Here is a 21776-nt window from a genome sequence, read left to right as displayed (position 1 = left end):
TCAGGATATACGTAAGGGTAAGCCTATTGATGCCTAAAATAAGTATGTACAAGGACAATTTTATATGTGGTACCTCAAAAATCAACTTTTTAGAAAGACAGTATGTGAATCAATCAAGTTTGGGAACCACTGATCTACTTTGACCTAAGAACATAAGAATGGCTATACTGGGTCATTACCACAGGATTTATTGGAGTCAAAATCTAGTAAGACTCAAAAATGATTTATTGATAAAGATAACAAAATTTGTTTACTATACATTTACATTAGAATGATAAAAGGATATAAACTCACATGCTTCAGGTCACAAACCAGCCTCTATTTATTTAGTTCATTGGATGGTTATTTCATATATTGTCCATTCTCAGTTTTTATGTACCTTTCTGTGTAGCATCTAGCATTACCTACTATCAGAGACCCCTGAAGGACTACAGGCAGTCCCCGACTTACGCGGATCCGATTTATGTCGGATCCGCACTTACGAACGGGGCTTTCTCGCCCCGGAAGTCGGGGCGAGAAAGCCCCGTTCGTAAGCTGCTCCGGTGCCCCTGGTCTGCTGGAGACCGTCTCCAGCAGACCAGGGGCACCGGGCGGGTTCCCGCGCTTCTGAGGCTTTGCCAGAGCAAAGCCTCAGAGGCGCGGGACCCCCCCGCGGCTGCGGCTTCAGTCCGGGAGCCTGTGGTCTGCTGGGGACGGTCCCCAGCAGACCACAGGCACCCAGATTGAAGCGGCAGCAATGGCGGTTCCCCGCGCCTCTGAGGCTTTGCTCTGGCAAAGCCTCAGAGGCGCGGGACCCCCCGGCGGCTGCGGCTTCAGTCCGGGAGCCTGTGGTCTGCTGGGGACCGTCCCCAGCAGACCACAGGCTCCCGGACTGAAGCCGCAGCCGCGGCGGGGTCCCTCCCTCTGAGGCTTTGCCAGAGCAAATCCTCAGAGGCTCTGCTCCCCGTGTCCCTGGTCTGCTGGGGAGGGGGGGGGGGGGCGCAGCTAGTGTGCTTCCCCCCCCCCCCCAGCAGACCAGGCTTTTGTTTTGGAAACTGGGGCAGAGCAGCTGGGGTGCTGCCGATTGGTCCTGCAGCGCCCGCTCTGGGCACTACTGGACCAACCCGGCAGCACCCCAGCTGCTCTGCCCCAGGTCCTGATTCAGCCGCTGCTGGTCAGTTTCAGCAGCGGCTGAATCAGGTCGCCTGGGGCAGAGCAGATGGGGTGCTGCTAGGTTGGTCCAGTAGCACCCAGGAGCGGCGCTACTGGAGCAACCCAGCAGCACCCCAGCTGCTCTGCCCCAGGCGTCCCCAAGTCAGCTTCTGCTGAAACTGACCAGCGCTGACTACAGGAAGCCCCAGGCAGAGTTGCTCTGCCCCGGGCTTCCTGGAATCAGCTGCTGATCAGTTTCAGCAGCAGCTGACTTGTGGACGCCTGGGGTTCTTAAGTTGATTCTGTATGTAAGTCAGAACTGGCGGTCAGTTTCAGCAGTGTCTGAATCTGGACGCCAGTTCCGACTTACATACAGATTCAACTTAAGAACAAACCTACAGTCCCTATCTTGTACGTAACCCGGGGACTGCCTGTAATGTGCTGATGCAGTATGGTAGTTCCTATGTTCCTAAAAGATTATTTCTTCCATCTTCCTTCCTTCCGATGATTAAAGAATAGTCTCACAAAAATTATATTAGTCAAAGCTCTTCAGTTAACTGTGCATCTCTCCACTATTCCATCTCCAGAAGAGGTTACTTTTGCAGACAAGAATAGGATCCTGGGATGCATACACAGAGGAATCTTAAGTAAGAGTGGAGAGGTTATTTTACTTCTGTATTTGACTCTGATGCAACCACTGGTTGAATACTGTGTTTGATTTTGGTGCTCACAATTTAAAAAGGATGTTGATAAACTATGAACCCTCTCCAAAAGAGCCCACAAGAATGATAAAAAGGTTAGAAAACATGCCTTATAATAGTGACAGACTAAAGGAGCAACCTGATTGCTGTCTAGAAGTACCTTTTGGGGAACCAGTATTTAATAATGAACTCTTAAATCTAGCAGAGAAAGGTGTAACATGATCTTAAGGCTAGAAGCTGAAGCTAGACTTATTCAGACTAGAAATAAGGCATACCTTAGAAGTGTAATTAACCATTGGAACAATGGAGAGCCATGGTGTATTCTCCATTATTGGCAATTTTTAAAGCAAGACTGGATGCTTTTCTAAAAGATACGCCCCCAGGAATTATTTGGCGGGGGGGGGGGGGGATTTCTATGGCCAGTGTTATATGGGAAATCAGACTAGATTATCAGAATTTTATGGCCTTAGAAGCTACAAATATGAATACCACCACCACGAAAGATTCTATGATACCGAAGCATCATTTATGAACACATCAGGCACTGGAGGCAACACCTCAACAAAGGACACTTCATGCCCAAGTGAAGTGCTACCTAGCACCTTATTTCTGGGGTAAGCAGAGGCAGAGCCTGGTGCTAGGTAGCAGAATAGAATGCTTAATCCATATATGTGACAAAAGTCTCATTACAAGAAAGGAAGGGCTGAACTCACTGTTGTGCTCCAGTGTTTAACTTCTTGCAAATCTTTAGTGGGGGAACTCCATGCTTCTTCCTGTAGTCATTGTGGGCTTTTAAAACCTCTTCAGCAAACTGTTTGGAAGCTGAAAGAATACAAAATATTGGAAAGTTGTAATCAAATACATCAGGAAAAATAAACTTCAAGTATTTTGGAAAGGGGGTACAACACTTTGAATGAATCTAAAGAACACTTTATGGGCTCTTCAGTGAAATAACCACAGGGCTGTACCGACCTAATTATCTCTAAGCAGGATGAAATGAAGCCAGAAGTATTGCAAGTGCTTTATATCTAAGAATTTTGAAGGGTATGTTATATTTATTTAACTACCTACATATGACCTCAAGCTGGTGTTATGTGGGTTAACTGATTAACATCTGCAGAACACTTAAACCATATTCTCATCTACAATAAAGCCCTTTTATACCATGCCACCAGTGTAAATGGGTCTTAAAGTAAGTTTCGAGGGGTAGCCGAGTTAGTCTGTACAGGACAAACTTTAAAAAAATAATAATCTGGTAGCATTTTAAAGACTAACAAAACATAGATAGTATCACGAGCTTTCGTGGACGAGGCCCACTTCTTCGGATGACACTAAAGTAAGTGTAATTTAAGGTCCCTTAACATTGTTAGGGGCCTGAGTAAAAATGAGGATCAGGCCCTTTGAGATACTTTGCTGGAAAGATGCTATATAAGTAGCATTAAAATATGATAATAAATAAAAATAAAGGAACTTTTTATACAAGACCTTTCCACATATGTCAAAAACCCCTGTAGAGAGAGTCTAAAGGCTACATGAATATATTGCACAGTGAAGAAATATGCAAAATTTTGAAGCATATAATGCATAAGGTCACTGCCCTCCCAACTTGCCATTACCAGTATTAGAGGGGAAAAAGTATGAAGAACTGAAAATGCAATTAAGTGGTCAATGTTAAAGACTCCAACTATCACCACAAATATTGATGAATGAGATAGGAATGAATTGTACTGTTTCTTGTAAAAAAAATGATTTTATATTTCTCAAAAACTTGAAGTTTATTTTAATACCCCGGCAAGCTTTCCCACTGCATAGGAAAGATAGAAAGTACTGTATGGCAAGAGACCACATTGGCTCAACCAGGAGAACTAACATGATCTAAAAATAAAAAAGGAGTCATATAAAAAGTAGATACTAGGTCAAATTACAAAGGCTGAATATAAGCAAAAACCACAAATGTGTAGGGGCACGATTAGAAAGGTGAAGGTACCAAACGAGCTCAATCTAATCAGAGACCTAAAGGATAACAAGAAAACATTCTACAAATATCTTAGACGTGTGAGGAAGACCAAAGGCTGGGTAGGCCCATTGCTCAGTGAAGAGGGAAAAGCAGTAATAGAAAACATGGAAATGGCAGAGGTGTTTAACAGATTCTTTGTTTTGGTTTTCACCAAAAAGACTGATGGTGGCGAAATGGGGTAGGTTTAGAAGTTAAAAAAGGAAAACAACAAGTTAAAAATTACTTAGAGAAGTTAGATGTCTGCAAGTCACCAGGGCCTGAGGAAATGCATCCTAGAATAGTCAAAGAGTTGATAGAGGAGGTATCTGAGCCATTAGATACTTTTGGAAAGTCACGGTAGTCGGGAGAGATTCCAGAAGATTGGAAAAAGGCAAATACAGTACCCATCTATAAAAAGGGAAATAAGAATAACCCAGGAAACTACAGACCAGTCAGCTTAACTACAGTGCCAGGAAAGGATAATGGAGCAAATAGTTACAGAATTTATTTGCAAACATCTAGAAGATAATAGGATGATACAAAACAGCCAGCATGGATTTGTAAAGAACAAATTATGTCAAACCAATCTGATAGCTTTCTTGGACAGGATAACAAATTTTGTAGATAAGGGAGAAGTGGTGGATGTGGTATACCTAGACTTTAGTAAAGTTTTGATATGGTCTCGCATTAACTTCTTACCAATAAACTAGGAAAATAAAATCTAGATGGGGCTACTATAAAGGTGGTAGCATAACTGACTGGATAACCATTCTCAGAGAGTAGTTATTAAAAGTTCACAGTCACGCTGGAAGGACATAACAAGTGGCATTCCGGAGGGGTAAGTTTGGGGACCGGTTGTATTCAATATTTCATAAAAGATTTAGATATTGGCATAGAGAGTACACTTATTAAGTTTGCAGATGATACCAATCTGGGAGAGGTTACAAATGCTTTGGAGGACAGAGTTATTCAAAATGATCCGGACAAACTGGAGAAAAGGTATGAGGTAAATAGGATTAAGTTTAATAAGGACAAATTCAAAGTACTCCACTTCGGAAGGAACAATCAGTTTCACACATGCAGAATGGAAAGTGACTAGCTAGAAGGGAGTACTGCAGAAAGGGATTTAGAGGTCAGAGCAGACCACAAGTTAAATATGAGGCAACAGCGTGACATTTGCAAAAAAACCCAGACATGATTCTGGGATGCATTAACAGGAGTGTTGTGAGCAGGACATGAGAAGTAATTCTTCTGCTCTATTCTGCTCTGATTAGGCCTCATTTGGAGTATTGTGTCCAGTTCTGGGCACCACATTTAAATAAAAATGTGGAGAAATTGGAGAAGGTCCAGAGATGATCAACTGAAATTATTAAAGATCTAGAAAACATGACGTATGAAGGAAGACTGAAATAATTGGGTTTGTTTATTTTAAAAAAGAGAAGGTTGCGAGGGGACATAATAAAAAAATTTAAATACCTAAGAGGGTATTACAAGGAGGACAGAGAACACTTGTTCTTCTTGATCACTAATGATAGGACAAGATGCAAAAGGAGGTTTAGGTTGGATATTAGGAAAATCTTCCTGTCAGGGTGGTTAAACCATAGAATAAATTTCCTAGGGAGGCTGTGAAATCTCCAACACTGAATATATTTAAAAGCAGGTTAGACAGATATCTATCAGGGATTATCTAGAGGTGCTTTATCCTGCCGTGAGGGCAGGGGACTAACTTGATGACTTCTCAAGGACCCTTCCTGTTCTAGTGTTCTATGATGCTATGATCTTACACCTAAAAACATCACATAAGGGGTGAATGGGTAGTGATACATTGTGTCACTTTGCTGACAGAAGTCTGAAGTTTGCAGAGACTGGTGTTTCCAAGATATAGTGAACCAAAAAGCCATTTGGAGAGGTTTCAAAAAAATGAGCAGGGGAGATTTGAGTCATCATAGCTTTAACATGTCTTTGCTGAATTTTTCCAGACTTCACAGAGAAATTATACTTTGGAATAAGATATGGCATGTGAAGATGCCGTTTCTTTTGGGACAGTATGGGAGTTTGTAAAAGAAAAAAAAAAGATAAAAACTTTAAATGGGAAACTAGCTTCATAACTATGCTATTGCTCATCTCCACAGTTATGTGAGATTGTTCACTATTGTCCATTTACGGTTTATAGAGTCTATTAATAATATCCTAAACAGGACTTCTTAACACTCCTCCCCCTCCCCCCCCCCCGTAAGATCATTTCCAGCCTATTCACCTCCTGGTTAGGAAATTTTTCCTGTTATTAACTTTTCGTTTATCTAAATTTGCTCTTCATAGACTGTCTTATTAACAATTACACTATCCTAAATCATTTCTCTTCCTTGTTAGTGTTTACACGTCAGACATTTGTATCAGTACATTGCCCCATAGTCCCCAAAGAAGTTGTCAATTTTCATATTTAGTTCTTCTAATCCTTCCTCATAATGCAGTCCATCTGTGAGTGTTTTACACTGTTTTCAGAGTTCCAGATATTCTATCAATATTTTCCGGTTAATGTGGTACACGAGAGAAATAAATTCAACATTCCAGGTGCAAGTAGAAAAGTATTATTCTTTGTAGAGTGATGTCCCTATGGGCGTTCCACTATTGTGGTTAGACAAGCTGAGTAATTTCCTCATATCTCACTGCTTAATGAGAGAAAATCAAGCTCTAAATTGTTTGGGGGTAGTGGTGTTCTATTTTATCAATATTGTGTGGTAGACACAGATGCACTTTGTTCTCCAATATTTTGCCCAAAAACTAAGGCCCAAATCCACAAAGGTACTTACACATCTTCACCCCAACAGTCTCAAATTTAGGTGCATAAGTCCCAGTTTTGGCTTCATTGCAATCCACAAAACCCTATAGGCACCTAAACTCACTGGTTACCTACGTTTCCTGGGTAAAAACTCCACAAGTGCCTGTTTTTGCCTTTGAACATGTGCATTGCGGCCTCCCCAAAATATTTGAACTCCCGTCTCCAGGCTAAGCCCCGGAGCAGTTCATAAACCAGGAGAAAATAGGCCTTTGTCCGCTTTACTCATGTGAGGAGTTCTAGGTGGTAGGTGTATTCAGAGGCCGCCTGCTAGGTCCCATCCAAAATCCAACCCCACACAAGGAAAATGAGGTGGTGGCAGTGATGGTGCCTGTTGGTTATAGCACTCGCCTGGGATGTGCAAAACCCAGGTTAAATACCTCTTTCTCTGTAACAGGGAGAGGAAGGATTTAAACAGGGATCTGCCACCTCTCAGAAAAGCACTCTAATTACTAAGCTATGGGACATTCTGACGTGGCTCCCTCAGTCCCTCCAGTTGAAACTGGAACTGTTCTCCTATGGATAAGCCTGGAGTGACAGGCATGATTAAGTCCCTTTGTGGATCTGAGCCTAAATTCTTTGGGTATGTTAAGTAAAATGATAGGTGTAAGTTCATCAGAAGACAGGTATGGCAGTTATGAATGAACGCTGAGTAGTAGATAAATATGATTTGCATGGGTTTGACATTAAATAAACATTAAACTTAATCCCTTCAGTAAAGATGAACAACTTTCACTGAAGTTAATGTGACTTGTATTCACTTATGCCAGGTTTGAATTTGGCAATGGGAGTTTTCTGGGTGATATAACAATTAAAATAAACCAAGCTAGCATCCTCCCCTACATTTTGCTGTAAGATGCTTTTCCTTGTATACTTCCCCTGCCCCTCCACTTGTATTCTTTACTCACTTTCCATATCTGTAAATGCCAGATTGGTGTAGGTTACACCCCATCATCTCTTAAAGCAGAAACATAGCAGTGGAAATTATGTGTGTGTTCACATTTTGGCTTACAAATGAAAACAAGTAACAGACACAATTGATAATACCGACCATTTCCTCAAGGCTTAGCAAACATGACAATTTTTGCTTAGAGTTTCTTTGTCTCTCTCCTTCTCTGTCCTTTTTCCATCCCCACAAAAATAGCATGTATAGAATAATTGTATAAATGAGTAATTTTCTACCATGATCTCAAGGCCATGTGCTATTTTTGCTCTTTTTTTCAGTATCTGTGTGCTCTGATGTGCAACTAGAGGCTCCATGCTGCCAAAAATCTTTTAGTTTGCTTTGGAAGGAAATCTAATTTTTCCATTTCAGTGACATGGCATGAACTGAGAAGCCAGACACTGAAAGTGAGAGTTAGTAGGAATTTCCAGACTTCTTTGCAGCTGGGAACAGCTTTTGTGCCTTTGCTGTTTTGTGCAAGTGGGTTGCTTAGGTTCACAGAGAATGTTATTCCCTAATCCCAGTAAACTAAGATTCTGTTTTGTGTCACGAAGTTTTAAACTCTCTAATTTCAAAAAAATGTTACTGTAAGTATCTAATCCTTTTTTGAATCCTGGGGTCTTGGCCTAACTAATATCTTACAGCAATGAGTTCCATAAATGAATGATGTGTGGTTGAAAACAGTATTTCCTCTTGTCAAAATTAATTCCCACTGACTTTCAGTTGTCTCCCCATTCTAATATTATGAGGAAAGGTAAATAAGAGTAATTTACCTTCTCTATACAATTTACTATTTTTAATACTTGTATTTTGTCCCCTCTGTTAGCCTTCTCTCTAAACAGTGCTAATCTATTCAGTGTATCCTCATTTGAAAGTTTCTTCATTATCATCTCAGCAACACCACTATTTCTGCTTTATTCGTCTTAAGACATGGTGATCAAGACTGAATATAGTAGTCCAGGCTTTTGTTTGCCCCAGCTTTGGTTGCTTTGTGCCACTTCAGCTGTCATAAAACAGCTAACTCTCAGGTGATGTGCACATACTTAGGTTGCAAGTTCCTTCCTTCCTTGATCAATAGCAGCATGTATATATTTCTCAGTTAAGGTCTTTTACTAACTAAACCAATGTGCATAACTGGCATACAACAGTTGAACAAATTACACTTGTTATCCTAGACCTTGGGAAGAACAGACCTTGGGAAGAACAGCCCTTCCTAAAATCATCCACTTCTGTAAATGGGCTTGGGGTACTCAGCTACACTTGCTGGAAGGAATCAAGAAGCTTTGTTCGTTACTCCTTGAGAGGATTTAGAGCCTTCTGCCAAACAAAGCAGAAGCCAGGTTAATCAGCACCAATTCCCCAAATCTTGAACAGTTGTTACACCAAGTGTCCCACATTCATGGCACAGGCAGGCAGGGCCGGCTTTAGGAAGTGCGGGGCCCAATTCAAACAGTTTTGGTGGGGCCCCGCCACCCAGGATTTTTTGTTGGGGGGGGGGAACCACCCACGCCCCCACAACCACACACAAGTATCACATCAGAAGTAGATCTGATCAAAATGTATATCAATATAGTTGAACATTTTCAAAAAAAATGCCATCCTTTATTATGCAAAATCTTACACAAAATTAAATCAGTTGCCTTACGTGCAGGTCAAATATTTTCAATTGCAAACTATCCAATCTTTTCAATAAAGTTTAAAGTTTGATTTTTAAAAAGTTACCAGAGAGCATTGCAGATTTCTGTTATATTGATTTACTTTTTAAATAGCAAATATGGAGTCTTTGGTAAGAAAGTGTCAGTTCTGTGGTCAAATTCCAATCTTTAGTGATTTCAGCACCAATTATTTCACTAGGTAATATGGTACCTCCCCACCATTGCCTCCTTTGCACTGCCCTTCAACACACTGCCTGCCTGCATGTTGAGTCCAAGTTCAGTCTACACAAGATTTTATCAATGATTTTTGCTCAAGCGATCACTGAGACAAGACAAGGACTTTCAATTGATTCTAGTCAGCTCTGCCTTTAAACGCTTTAGTGTCAGATATAATTGAGGACTCCCAAATAGACTCTACACTACCAGAAATAAGACCTGTTTCCATCTTCTGTGACTTTCAGTTAGATGTGACTCACTATCCTCTGCTTAGTGTTCAAGTTATAGTAGACCCTAAGCCAGGTCATATTAAGTTCAAGTCTTTTACCTTTTAATCATACTATATGGATAACAACATTTCATTCTCCCAGCTCCAAGTCTTAAGTGAATTTCGATCCAAAAGAACCAAAATTGAGCACCTTGACACAGCACGTGTGTCTACTGATCTCTGTGGCAAAGTAGGTTGCCTATATAAATAAGGTCTGCTCGTGAAGCCTTTTCCTACAGTTGATTAACAGATGGCAGTAGATAGCTCATTCAGACCACTGGCTGATAATAGTTAGTCACCCTGACCAGTCATTAACCATAGTCATGGACTCACCCTACTCTCCATTGTCTCTATGATTCTATGATGACCTGTGACAAAAAAGGAGGGTGGAAAGGGAAACTGAAGGGAGAGACCTCTCTAAATTCACCAATCAAAGAGCAGTATTGCCAACCCAAAAATCACAAGGAACACCTACACAAAGTTATAAGAATGGTCTACAAATCATAAGATTTTTTAAAAATAAAACAGGTTGGATGGTTATTGGCCTTTTGTTTCTTGAGTATTTAGGGTTCATGTTTTAAAGCTTTCCTTCTCAGCTGTAAGGCCCAGAAGTATAGAGAACTTTTTTTAAATGAAAGCTGAGATTCCTACATAATCAATTGACTCCAGGCCTTTAGAAAAACACCAAACGTTTTAAGACTCATGGTAAAACAATGGAAGAATTCTTGTGAGCCCATGCTTTGCCCAAAGTATAAATAAAAAAAAAAAAACCAAAATCTTCTCCACTAAACATCCTAATGAGATACTGCAAACGGTGAACTGAATTCAACAGCTCCTGATATGACCAGGTATCAACCTAGTTTTTCATATTGGAGATGGGTTACCAGGAATCATACCTGACAATATGAAATCTTTCCACTCTCAAGTCAGCATATTCACAAAGTACCTATAATTTTGATCCATGTATTTATTGGATAGTGAAAGAGAAAGGAGGGGAATTAGTGTAGATAAATATTCAAATTTAAAAAAAGCCTGAAGAAATTAGGACTGGGCTCCTACATCTCACGTTCAGAAATGACTAAGACACTTATAACGAGATTTTCAAAGGTGTGTAAAGATCAGAGAGATATCTTTGAAGATCCGAGTTGGCAACTGTCTCTTTAGGAGCTTAATTACCTTTCAAAATCTGAGCTTACATTTCCAAGTCCAATTTTCAAAAGTGACTTTAGTCACTCAAGTGCTTTTGAAAATTTTAACTGGGGGCCTAAAGAGACAAAAATAGACAAAAGGCAGGAGATATGGTATTCCTTTTAAAAACGTGTGACATCTATTTTAACTAAATTTTATATTATTTTTCTCCCAGGGGAAACTGACCCCTCCGGTCCCCTCACTATGCCACTGCCCCCCCCCCCCCGATCTATCATCTTATGCACGTGCAAGATCTGTGAGAGCTGTCCCATGAATCTGCAGTTAGTGTCTGTGGCGCCTGCTCCTGGGTGGTGTCTCAATGCTGCCACATTCACCTCCAAAGAGGGGGCTTCCCAAAACAGGCTCTTGCTGCTGACCCCCAAGGCATCCACAGGTCCAATCTCCTTTCAACAGGCCCACTTCCCAGGGCTCATTGATCTTGGAGCTGGCTTCCATCCCCTCTCCAACCTTTGTAACTGCCCAGAGGTGCTCACCTTCCGCCTTATACGTTCCCACCTCATTCACCCCACAGGGATAGTCTCTGCCTTGCTTGTCCTAGGGACTATTCTACCAAGACGTAATACAAAGTTTCCATGTAAAAGGACTCAATACAAAGCTAAAAACTTCAATGAGAGAATGATTAATACAGAGATGTGTCTACATCTGCTGCAGGGAGATACCTCTGCCTGCCTCCACCCTTCTCCCCCCAGAGTCTACAGCCCCATTGTAAAGCAGGGAAGGGGAAGAAAAGAGGCTGAGGCCCATCCAATGGGACTGAAGCAGTCATGAGCAAGCCACGCCCGGGAGCCATTCTCCTGTCCATTGCTGGTGCTATGTTGCTTCAGGCACGCTGAAATGCAGTCACCTCTAGGGTGGGCTGGACAGCTGTTTAATACCTTCACAAGGTTTCAGGCAGGGGACAGTGCAGGCTGCCTTCCTGCAGAGCTCCCATCAGAACTACTGTGCCCTCCTGGCTTAGGAAAAGAATAAACAGGAGGATTGGAAATTAACCCACCCAGTCTCACGTCCCCTAGGCAGGGAATGAGCCATCTATATTAGGCCCCAGCTGGAGTATCATATCCAGTTCTGGGTGCCACATTTCAGAGAAACTGGAGAAAGTCCAGAGAAGTTCAACACAAATGATGAAAGGTCTAGAGAACATGAGATATGAGGCAAGGCTGAAGGAATTGGGCTTGTTTACCTTGGAAAAGAGAAGACCGAAAAGGGACATGAGAGCAGCTTTCAAGTATCTAAAAGAGTATCATAAGGAGGAGGAAGAAAAATTGTTCTCTTTGGCCTCTGAGGTTAGGATGAGAAGCAATGGGTTTAAATTGCAGCAAGGGAGATTTAGGTTGGACATTAGGAAAAACTTCCTGCCTGTCAGGGTGGTTAAACACTGGAATAAATTGCCTAGTGAGACTGTGGAATCTCCATCACTGGACATATTTAAGACCAGGTTAGACAGACACCTGTCAGGGATGATCTAGGGTAACTCAACTTTGAAAGCCCCAGGGACCACACTGATACTTACAGAACATGCTGGCTACGTCTACACTGGCCCCTTTTCCGAAAGGGGCATGCTAATTTGACAGGTCGTAATAGGGAAATCCGCGGGGGATTTAAATATCCCCCGCGGCATTTAAATAAAAATGTCCGCCGCCTTTTTCCGGCTTTTAGAAAAGCCGGAAAAGAGCGTCTACACTGGCCCCGATCCTCCGGAAAAAAGCCCTTTTCCGAAGATCTCTTATTCCTACTTTGGGTTCAAAACCGGACACCTGGCAACCCTAGTACAAGCCAGGGCTTGCCATGCCATTGACATGCTGCCAAAAGCCCTACACTGATTGCTGTGTAGGATGATTAATTACTACAAACAGGCCACATGCAGGGACATTCTGCTTTTAGAAAGCTGAGGTGAGCATAATGCTTCATGCCCCTCTGAACTTCTTAGCCTATGATGATGAAGGAAAACGTGATCAGAGAAAACTGCTTCCTGATCATGAATCCCAAGAATTCCTTGCGAGTTATTATGCCCAAAATTCTCCAAGAGGCTAAACCACACAGCAAAAATTTGCTTGAAAATTCATAGCAATGGTTATATCCCATTGTTAGAGCTAAGTGAGCTAGTGAATCCCCTGTATAGGCAGAATCATATATTTTTTCTGATTTCACCTTCTTGTAGAGTCACTGATCCAATTCTGTTTTCTAGTGCAAGAGAATGGGAGACTTCCCTATTTTTAGTAGCACTAATAGGAAACTTTTTCATAAATATATAATAATATTTGTGGATGAAGTTACACCTTAATGTGAATTTAAAAAATACAATTTTAATGAACAAATAGCATATAGCTTCATTAGCCAATTTTAGTTTTCATATATATTTTTCTTAAATCGCTATGCACCCTAAGATGGTAAATATAAAATATTTTATATTCATGCTTAAAGAATTGCTGTAAATGACAAATGTATAACATTTGTATTATTCAAAAGTAGTAAACTGCATAAGACATTCACTGCATTCTGTTTACATTGTTTTCTAGACCACTACATAATCTTGATACCTAAAACCTTATTTGAGTACAAATTTCAATAAATTGTACTGGTTGCATATATTAAGTTGAAATATAATAAAGCAATTTATAAAATTATGCCATAAACAACATGACTTGTGACAGGTAAGCATAATCCTGTATTAACTCCACTGAAGGCCTTGCAGTTAAGCCAGTGGGGAAAAAATCAGCATGAGCAGAAGTAATTAACAAATTTATTTAATAATCTGCTCCAAAACCACAGTGGCCCCGGACAGCCAGGAGGAGCAACTGCAGAGAAAGTCTACTTAGTCCCTGGAGCCAATGAGTATTCCCAGTACAGAGAGAATCAATAGAGAATTTTGCAGCCAAACTCTACCAAGACATTATTAATCTTATGTAACACTCTTTTCATAGACATATAACTTGGGCGAATTTACAGGGAAAGCAAAATTCATCTCCTTGACCCCAGGGATATCACAGAATCCATGCTCCTTCAAAGCATGAAGGCACTACAGCTTCCCAGTGAAATTGTCATCAGAATTTAACCCTAGCAAAGGAGCCTACTTCTCCCTCATCTCATTCTGAGAAATGGCTGAACAGTTTTGTAGAAACTTTGCTAGTAAATTCAGCTTGTGGAAAACATTCAACATGCAAGATCACATTGTGTGGAGGATGTCATTTTAATGTAGTAAATGCACAAAATAGTTTCCTAACTTTTCTTTATCACACAGACAATTGCAGTTGCCACAGGGACAGAAAATGTCTATAGGACACCCTGTGAAGATGTGGCCCAGTTTATTTCATTACAGTATTTTTATGACAGTAGAACCTAGAGGTTACAGCCAAAATAAGGGGCCCATTTGGGCTAAGCACTGTACTAAACATATTTAGAAGAAGTCCCTACTCAGAAGAGCTATTTCTTACTATAAAATAGCTAGTGAATCCTTTCAATGCAATATCTAACAACTGTGGAAGACTCTAAGGTGATGATCTAGGTCAGGGGTTCCCAAACTTTTTGACACGGGGACCAGTAAATTCATTCACGAACTTTTGGAGTACCAGTAACATTCATTTGCATATTTGCATATTCATTAATCAAATAAGTTGTTTCTGGTCCTCCCAAAACCCCCAGTGCCAGCTTTAGCAAAGCTTTTGATATGGTCACCCACAATATTCTTGCCAGCCAGTTAAGGAATATGGATTGGATAAATGGAATGTAAGACAGACAGAATGCTGGTTAGATCAGGGTTTTCCAAACTTTTTACTTTAGTTGGAACCCTTTTCTTTCCAGGACTGTTTTTTGCAGCCCAAAAATATAAACACATAAAAAACAAACTGAGAAAATACCAGACATATAACATGTCTGGTATTTTCTCATTAGGTAAGTTGTATTATTACTAGATGTATCAGTTTGTAGTTTCGAACTGCCTGACTGGTAGATGTGCTCAGGCTGCATGAGTGTGTCTACCAGCCAGACAGTTCGCAACTACTCGAGGGTGTGTGTGTGTGGGGGAGAAACAATAGAACCACCGGGCTGGACTAACTCGTGCTTTGCGAGCGGGGGGGGGGAGGGAGGGGGAAGGGAGGCAGCGTCCCGAGATCTGCATATGGCCGGGTCAGTCCCGCTCCCCGCTGGCTGATTCATTCTCCCCCCACCCCCCCACTGTGCCTCTGGCCAGCCCCATTTCCCCCAACCCCCTCCCAGACAGCCAGTTCTCCCCCACTTCTCCTCCCAATCTCCTTCTGCAAGCCCTGCTGCCCGCGTCCAGCCCTGCTTCCAGCGGCCACTTCTCTCCCCCTCCCCCGCCCCCCATCTTCCCCAGCCAGCTCCCTACCCCCGACCTCGTGCCCCCCGGCAGCCCTGCTTCCACCAGCCCCCCAATCTCCCCAGCCTGCCCCGCCCCGATTCCCCTGTCCAGTGCTGCTTTCAGTGGCCAGCTCTCCCCTCCTCCTCCCCCCACCGCCCCTAGCTAGGACTCTGCTGGGAGCTGGAACATCCGGCTGCAGATTCCACCCAGGCTGGCCAAAGGTTTGGGGGACCCAGCGCCACACAGGCACTCTGGGAGCACAGAACACCCCAGCAATCACGCTGAGCCCCTGTAGTTTTTTCCTGCGGCCCGGTACCGGGCCGCAGCCCATAGTTTGGGAAGTGCTGATATAGGTTATCTGCCAAGCTACCTTATCATAACTTAATTTTTTTGCACAGTACAGATGACTGAATGAACCGGTCACACTCAAACCACATGACACTCACATGGTTTCTATGGAAATCTAAAATTCATTCCGTTTCATGAACCTCAGTGAAGATTTGTGTTGGCCACAGACAGGCCCCAAACCTCTTCCTCCAAATGACTGTTTCTTCCTGTTTTGATTTTCTGAGGCTTTGTAGGAGAATAGCAGCCTTTGGCCCATTCTCTCACCTCTTCCTTTAGGGAAGCAGCTACCTGACATCTGGTACTTCCCGTGAGGTAGACAGTAGGGAAAGGCAACTCAAGGGCGGGGGAACCAGTCTGCCATTCTCTAAATCCATGGATGAGTCTTCAAAAGGAGTGGGTAGTCTACCTTGCCCACCCACATCCCTGGAGTTTTGCAGCACTATGAAACTGGAACTATGAAGTACTCCCCCAGCTAGCTAGCATTTATGTGACCTACCTCACTCCAGAGTCAGAAAACACAGAACACTCAAAAACAAGTGACAACAAAGCCCAGAAGACCAGATCACAGCAGTCAGATAGTATCTGTATGACTACGGGCCTATTAGTAGTTTTTGCAACAAACGCTACGCCTGCTACCATGACGACATACCTGAATGGTCATCTTAGGTCTGCACGGCGCACATTCAAAATAGCACACTCTTCCCCAACCCAAACTTCTGATTCTCAAGTGCATATGAAGTAGTGATTATGTCTAAGTCAAACTCACATGAGCAAAAAACAAATACCATTGTATTAATAAATAATAGCTTCCTTTCATATAGCATTTTTCATTTGTAGATTGCAAAAACAAAAAACAAAACAAAAAATTACAAAGGAGATAAATATCATTATCTCCATATCATGGATGGAGAACCCAAAGCCCAACATTAAAGTAACCTGCACAAGGTCACCCAGCAAACCAGTGGCGGAGTTGGAAACAAAAGCTAGGTCTAAATCCTAGTCCACTTCTCTGTATACTTGGCAACACTGTCTGAAGACTCATTTCTTGGATGAATAACGTTCACCTAATTTTAATAAAGGAATTTTTTTTCTTGGTGCCTTATTAGCTTGTTGAAACAGTTTCCCTTTGAATTAGGAGCACGGAGCAAAGAAAGGATGTCTTGCAGTTCTCCTTGATGAAAAACCATGAGATAGAACTGCAAACAAGTGTCTTGCTCTTTTAAATTGCTTGCCTGTGACTCCTCTGAGCATTTATCAATTTTGAGCACAGGTGGGCTGCAGTCAACCTTCAACAAACAGGAAGAACTGGAGACATGCCACAATTTACTGCAACATAGGTGAGTCTCACATTTAAAGTTCAAGTGCTGTGCAAAATTAGAGCCAACTTCTATACTCTCTTGCACTTTAACCCTGTTGAAGTTAAAGGAGTTTTGTGAAGTGTAAGAAAATGCTGTAGGCCAAGATCTGTTTGCTGATTAGGAATGCTGTCTTACTGATTTTTTTAAATATAGCATCTATAATCCTTTGTTTGATAAAGGGCCTTTCCACACAAAGAACAGACTAGAAGCAAGTGAGTGTGCTTTTAATTGAGATAAGTAGCTTGATTTTTAAAAAGCACATTTTTCTATTCCCTAACCTCTTGTATAGAAAGATCCTTAGGCAATAAGAGGAATTAACATGTCTAAGATTTTCAATTGCCCTAATTTTCCTGAACATGAACATTTAGTTGCTAATAACAAAAACTAAATCATCTTCTATCAACTCTGGTTCTATGAAACATGCAAACATAGAAAATGAATTAGGTAACTTGTGTGCATCGGGTTTCTCAGAAAATAAACAGGTCGGGTCTCTAGTGAACTTGTGATAATCTCCTTGGGTATGTCTACACTAGCCCCCTAGTTCGAACTAGGGAGGCTAATGAGGGCGACTGAAGCGAGGGATTAAAATATCCCGCACTTCATTAGCATGTTCCCGGGCAGTTGCCATTTTGGAAATAGACTAGCCCAAAAGACCTGCCCACGTCTACAAGCGGCAGAGAAGGGCAATTCCGAAATAAACCCCTTACTTCGAATTACCAGTTAAACCTCATTCCATTCCAGTTTGAATTGGAAACATCAATTCAAACTGACAATCAGAGTGTTCTGTTTTAACTCCAATTCCTTTTTTTTATTTCAAGAAAAAACCAAGAGTTCAGTTTCTGTTTCCCCTCTCTCCCCATTTGCGTATGGAACAAAACAAACAAACAAACAAACCAAAACCACCACCACCACCAAAATCAATGAGCCACTCAGTTCAGAGCCTGGCCAAAGAAACTTATTCCTTACAGCAGCAACTATAACTACGCCTCTTCTATAGAGCACCATTTCCAAACAGTGGTGTGGCTGCTATATCTGTCTTTCTGAACCTGTTGACAGATTATCACTGTATGGAATCATATTTAGAACGTTTTGTTTGAAACGTTAAGGGCATTTTTAAAAACTGTAAGCTGCAGTTCTGCAGAAATTGATGCAAATATTGCTATTGTCTGCGGGTGAGTGGATTTTTGAAGCCCTACTAGCTATATTTCTAAATTCCTAGCGTAGTAGTCAGACTGCCTTCCTGAATGATCATTTTAAAACATTAAACATATAAAAACTCTCCTGTCAGAACTAGAATATCCCCTCCCATAAAAATAACTCATTGGAAGCACATCGGCTGGGGAAACTCCCCAGATTTTATCTACATTTCCAGGGAATCATTCTTTTGGGAGAGCGGGGGGACAACTTTGAACTCCGGGAATCCTGGGGCTCTGAAAGGAAGAGAATCTCTTGATACTTCTTCACAAGACATTACCACACAAGAGGTAGGCAAATCTCTTTTGCTGCTGACCCTAGGTCAGCAAGATTTCGGTAGCTGAATCTGCTGCAGCTGTGCACTTGTAGCCGCGTATGGGCTCTGCAGCATTAATTCCCATAAGAGACTCAGTTGGATGTCTGTAGGGCCAGCTGGTAATGATGTTTCAGAGAGCAACTGGTTGCCAGCCCCACCCCTAGGCTCTGAGGAACTTGATCCTTGCTGAGAACTCATAAAAAAAGCTTCTAAAAAAATGTCCTTGGTGAAGGGGTGAAAGAATGTTGCAAAACTGACACTTCCTTTCTCTTCCTTTTCTTCCCACTTTCTAGGCTCTGAGAGCAGCTTTTTTGTTTGTTTGTTTCTTTGAGTGTGTTCCATTCCTGATGGCCCCGGGGATATGTCACCAGCTGCTCTTTGAAATAATTTTGTTAATGTGGTACACAATAACATCTTGTTGGGAGAGGTTCGATAAAGAGCGACTCAGTAGAGATATTTCGTCTTACATATCATTCTGTAAGCTATGAGTCAGAATTCAAAACAAAAGAACTGTAACTGGGAGAAGTGACAGAGTGCTGGGAGTATCTTAGGCCAGTGGTTCCCAACCTTTTTTATAGCGCAGACCAACAAACTCATTAAAAAACTTTTGGTGGACCAGTATAGACACATTTGCATATTCATTATGGTAATTATGTATTTGCATGTTTATTATGGAAGTTAAGTGCCACAGACACATATTGTTTTACATTGCATCTGTATGCACACAACAGGGGAACCAGGGGAAGATGGAGAAGAAAGGAAGGGAAAGGGAAGAAGGGGGCAAGGAGCACAAGCGAAAGAGGGGACCGACCCAGGGACAGGCGGTGCTGAAAGCAGCAGGGCACTGACTCCATCTCGGAGGGCTTTTCCTGCCTTGCCCCCTCATTCCACCCAAGCCACCTGAGTAGTGGCAGTCCCTGCCCAGCCCCGGCTGCCCTGCCAGGGGGTCCCCATGCCAGCCGCCAGGGCTCAGCATGGCTGGGCAGCAGCCTGTCCCTATGTGTGCAAATCAAACTGTGAAGTCAAATCTTCATTTCCTTCCTGAAATGTCCATTCAAAACATTTCAACATTTAAAAAATTTTTGTTTTCTGGATCCTCCCTCCCCTCGTCAATCTTTTTGCCAAATTTGACCTCAATTCATAAACAATTTGGGTGCTTCCAAAAAGGCATGTTGTGGTGAATTTACTCTTAAATGAAAAATTATTGTACAGCTCTACTTACAGTTGAAAGTTCTGCTTGTGTGGAAACTGCCTGCCAATACTGCCCTATCAACAGCTGAGAAGGGGATGAGTAGAAACCTCCTCCCAGGATCCTGATTCCTACTGGAAGGTTGTGAGATGGCCAGCACAAATTGATTTGTTGAGGAGATAGGGGTTAAGTGATTAGGGGGCTGGAGCATATGACCTACAAGGAGAGGCTGAGGGAGTTGGGTCTGTTTAGTCTGCAGAAGAGAAGAGTGAGGGGGGATTTGATAGCAGCCTTCAACCTCCTGAAGGGAGGTTCCAAAGAGGATGGAGAAAGGCTGTTCTCAGTAGTGACAGATGGCAGAACAAGGAGGAATGGTCTCAAGTTGCGGTGGGAGAGGTCTAGGTTGGATATTAGGAAAAACTATTTCACTAGGAGGGTGGTGAAGCACTGGAATGGGTTACCTAGGGAAGTAGTGGAGTCTCCATGGCTAGAGGTGTTTAAGTCTCGGCTTGACAAAGCCCTGGCTGGGTTGATTTAGTTGGGATTGGTCCTGCCTAGAGCAGGGGGCTGGACTTGATGACCTTCTGTGGTCTCTTCCAGCTCTATGGTTCTATGATTCTATTTAGCTTTGACTTGTTAGAGCAGGGTGGGGAACCTAAGGCCCCTTACCTGGATCTGCTCCCTGAGACTCAGATCCCCCCCAGCACTGAGGAGCCCATACCGGCACTCCAAGCCCCTGCTCCACTGTGGGGCTGGAGCACACAAAATCCACTAGCCTAGGCCCCTCTAAGCTTTGGTGGGTGAGGGGAATGTCTCTCTGTTCGGGCCACATCAGTGAGGGTTTTTTTGTTTGTTTCTCACTTGCGTGCGGCCCTTGACTGATTTTTCTGTGGGTCAGCAGCCCCTGATCCAAAAAAGGTTCCCCACCTCTGTGTTAGAGGGAGCCTATAAACAGATTTAGTTAGCATCTGATGAGGAGGCAACATTCACTGAGGTCTATAAGGCCTCCTAAACTCGAAGTAAGATACGCAATTTGCTCTATGCAAAGCGCGTACCTTATTTCAAATCTATTTTGAAATAGCTTATTTTAAAATTTGGTGCATCTACACAGGACCAAATTTTGAAATAACATGCTATTTCGAGCCATCCCTTATCCATCGTGCAACAAGGTTTACTTGGATAGCAAAATAGCATGCCTGTTATTTTGAAAAATATTTCAAAATAATGGGCATCTCGTGTAGATGCGGGGTAGCTATTTCAGGATACTTCTGGTATTTTATAAGGAGTAAGGGTAATTTCGAAAGAAGGGTTTGTTCTCAAAATAACCATGTCTACACAGCATTTTTTATCTCGAAATAGGGTATTTTGAAATAGCAGCCAGATGCGATTATGCAAATTAAGAGCGGGAAATTCAAATCCGCGCTTCATTTGCATTCCTCTCTCGAAAGAGGAATGCAGTGCAGACATACCCTAAAGCTGTGTCTAGACTGGCCAGTTTTTCCGGAAAATCAGCCGCTTTTCCAGAAAAACTTGTCAGCTGTCTACACTGGCCACTTGAATATCCGCAAAAGTATTGACTTCCTACTGTAAGAAATCAGTGCTTTTTGCGGAAATACTATGTTGCTCCCGTTGCGCAAAAGGGCTAGTGTAGACAGCTGAGATTTGTTTTGCGCAAAAAAGCCCCGATCGCAAAAATGGTGATCAGGGATTTTTTGCGCAAAAACGCGTCTAGATTGGCCACGGACGCTTTTCCGCAAAAAGTGCTTTTGCGGAAAAGCGTCCGTGCCAATCTAGACGCTCTTTTCCGAAAATGCTTTTAACGGAAAACTTTTCCATTAAAAGCATTTCCGGAAAATCATGCCAGTCTAGATGTAGCCTAAGAGGAAACAGGGCTACGACAGAGGGATAACACTTTTACTCTTACGCCTGGAAGATTTTCAGTGATAGATGGTGTCTATCAGGATCTCCAAAGATACTAGAATAATTTATACAGTGGGAGTGGTGAGAACCATTGAACCAAAATGTAAACTCTGTTTATAATGGAAACCTCTTCAGGCAGGGTGTGTGGCACCATCTAGGAGGACCTCAGTTAGATCTCTCA

At 42.3% G+C, this 21776-nt stretch overlaps 1 protein-coding gene across 1 annotated transcript in view; it reads right to left on the bottom strand.

Moving 5' to 3' along the window:
* GLIPR2 (GLI pathogenesis related 2) overlaps nt 1-21776 on the bottom strand; it is a 44629-nt gene that overhangs the window by 19695 nt on the left and 3158 nt on the right. The window contains exon 2 of the mRNA XM_006113037.5: nt 2546-2654. Coding sequence (XP_006113099.1) covers nt 2546-2654 — 109 coding nt within the window. The remainder of the gene's footprint in view (nt 1-2545; nt 2655-21776) is intronic.

This window comes from Pelodiscus sinensis, chromosome 2 (assembly GCF_052426305.1).
Source record: "Pelodiscus sinensis isolate ZL-2025 chromosome 2, ASM5242630v1, whole genome shotgun sequence".
Taxonomy (NCBI): Eukaryota; Metazoa; Chordata; order Testudines; family Trionychidae; genus Pelodiscus; species Pelodiscus sinensis.
This window is presented reverse-complemented; position numbering and strand designations above follow the sequence as displayed.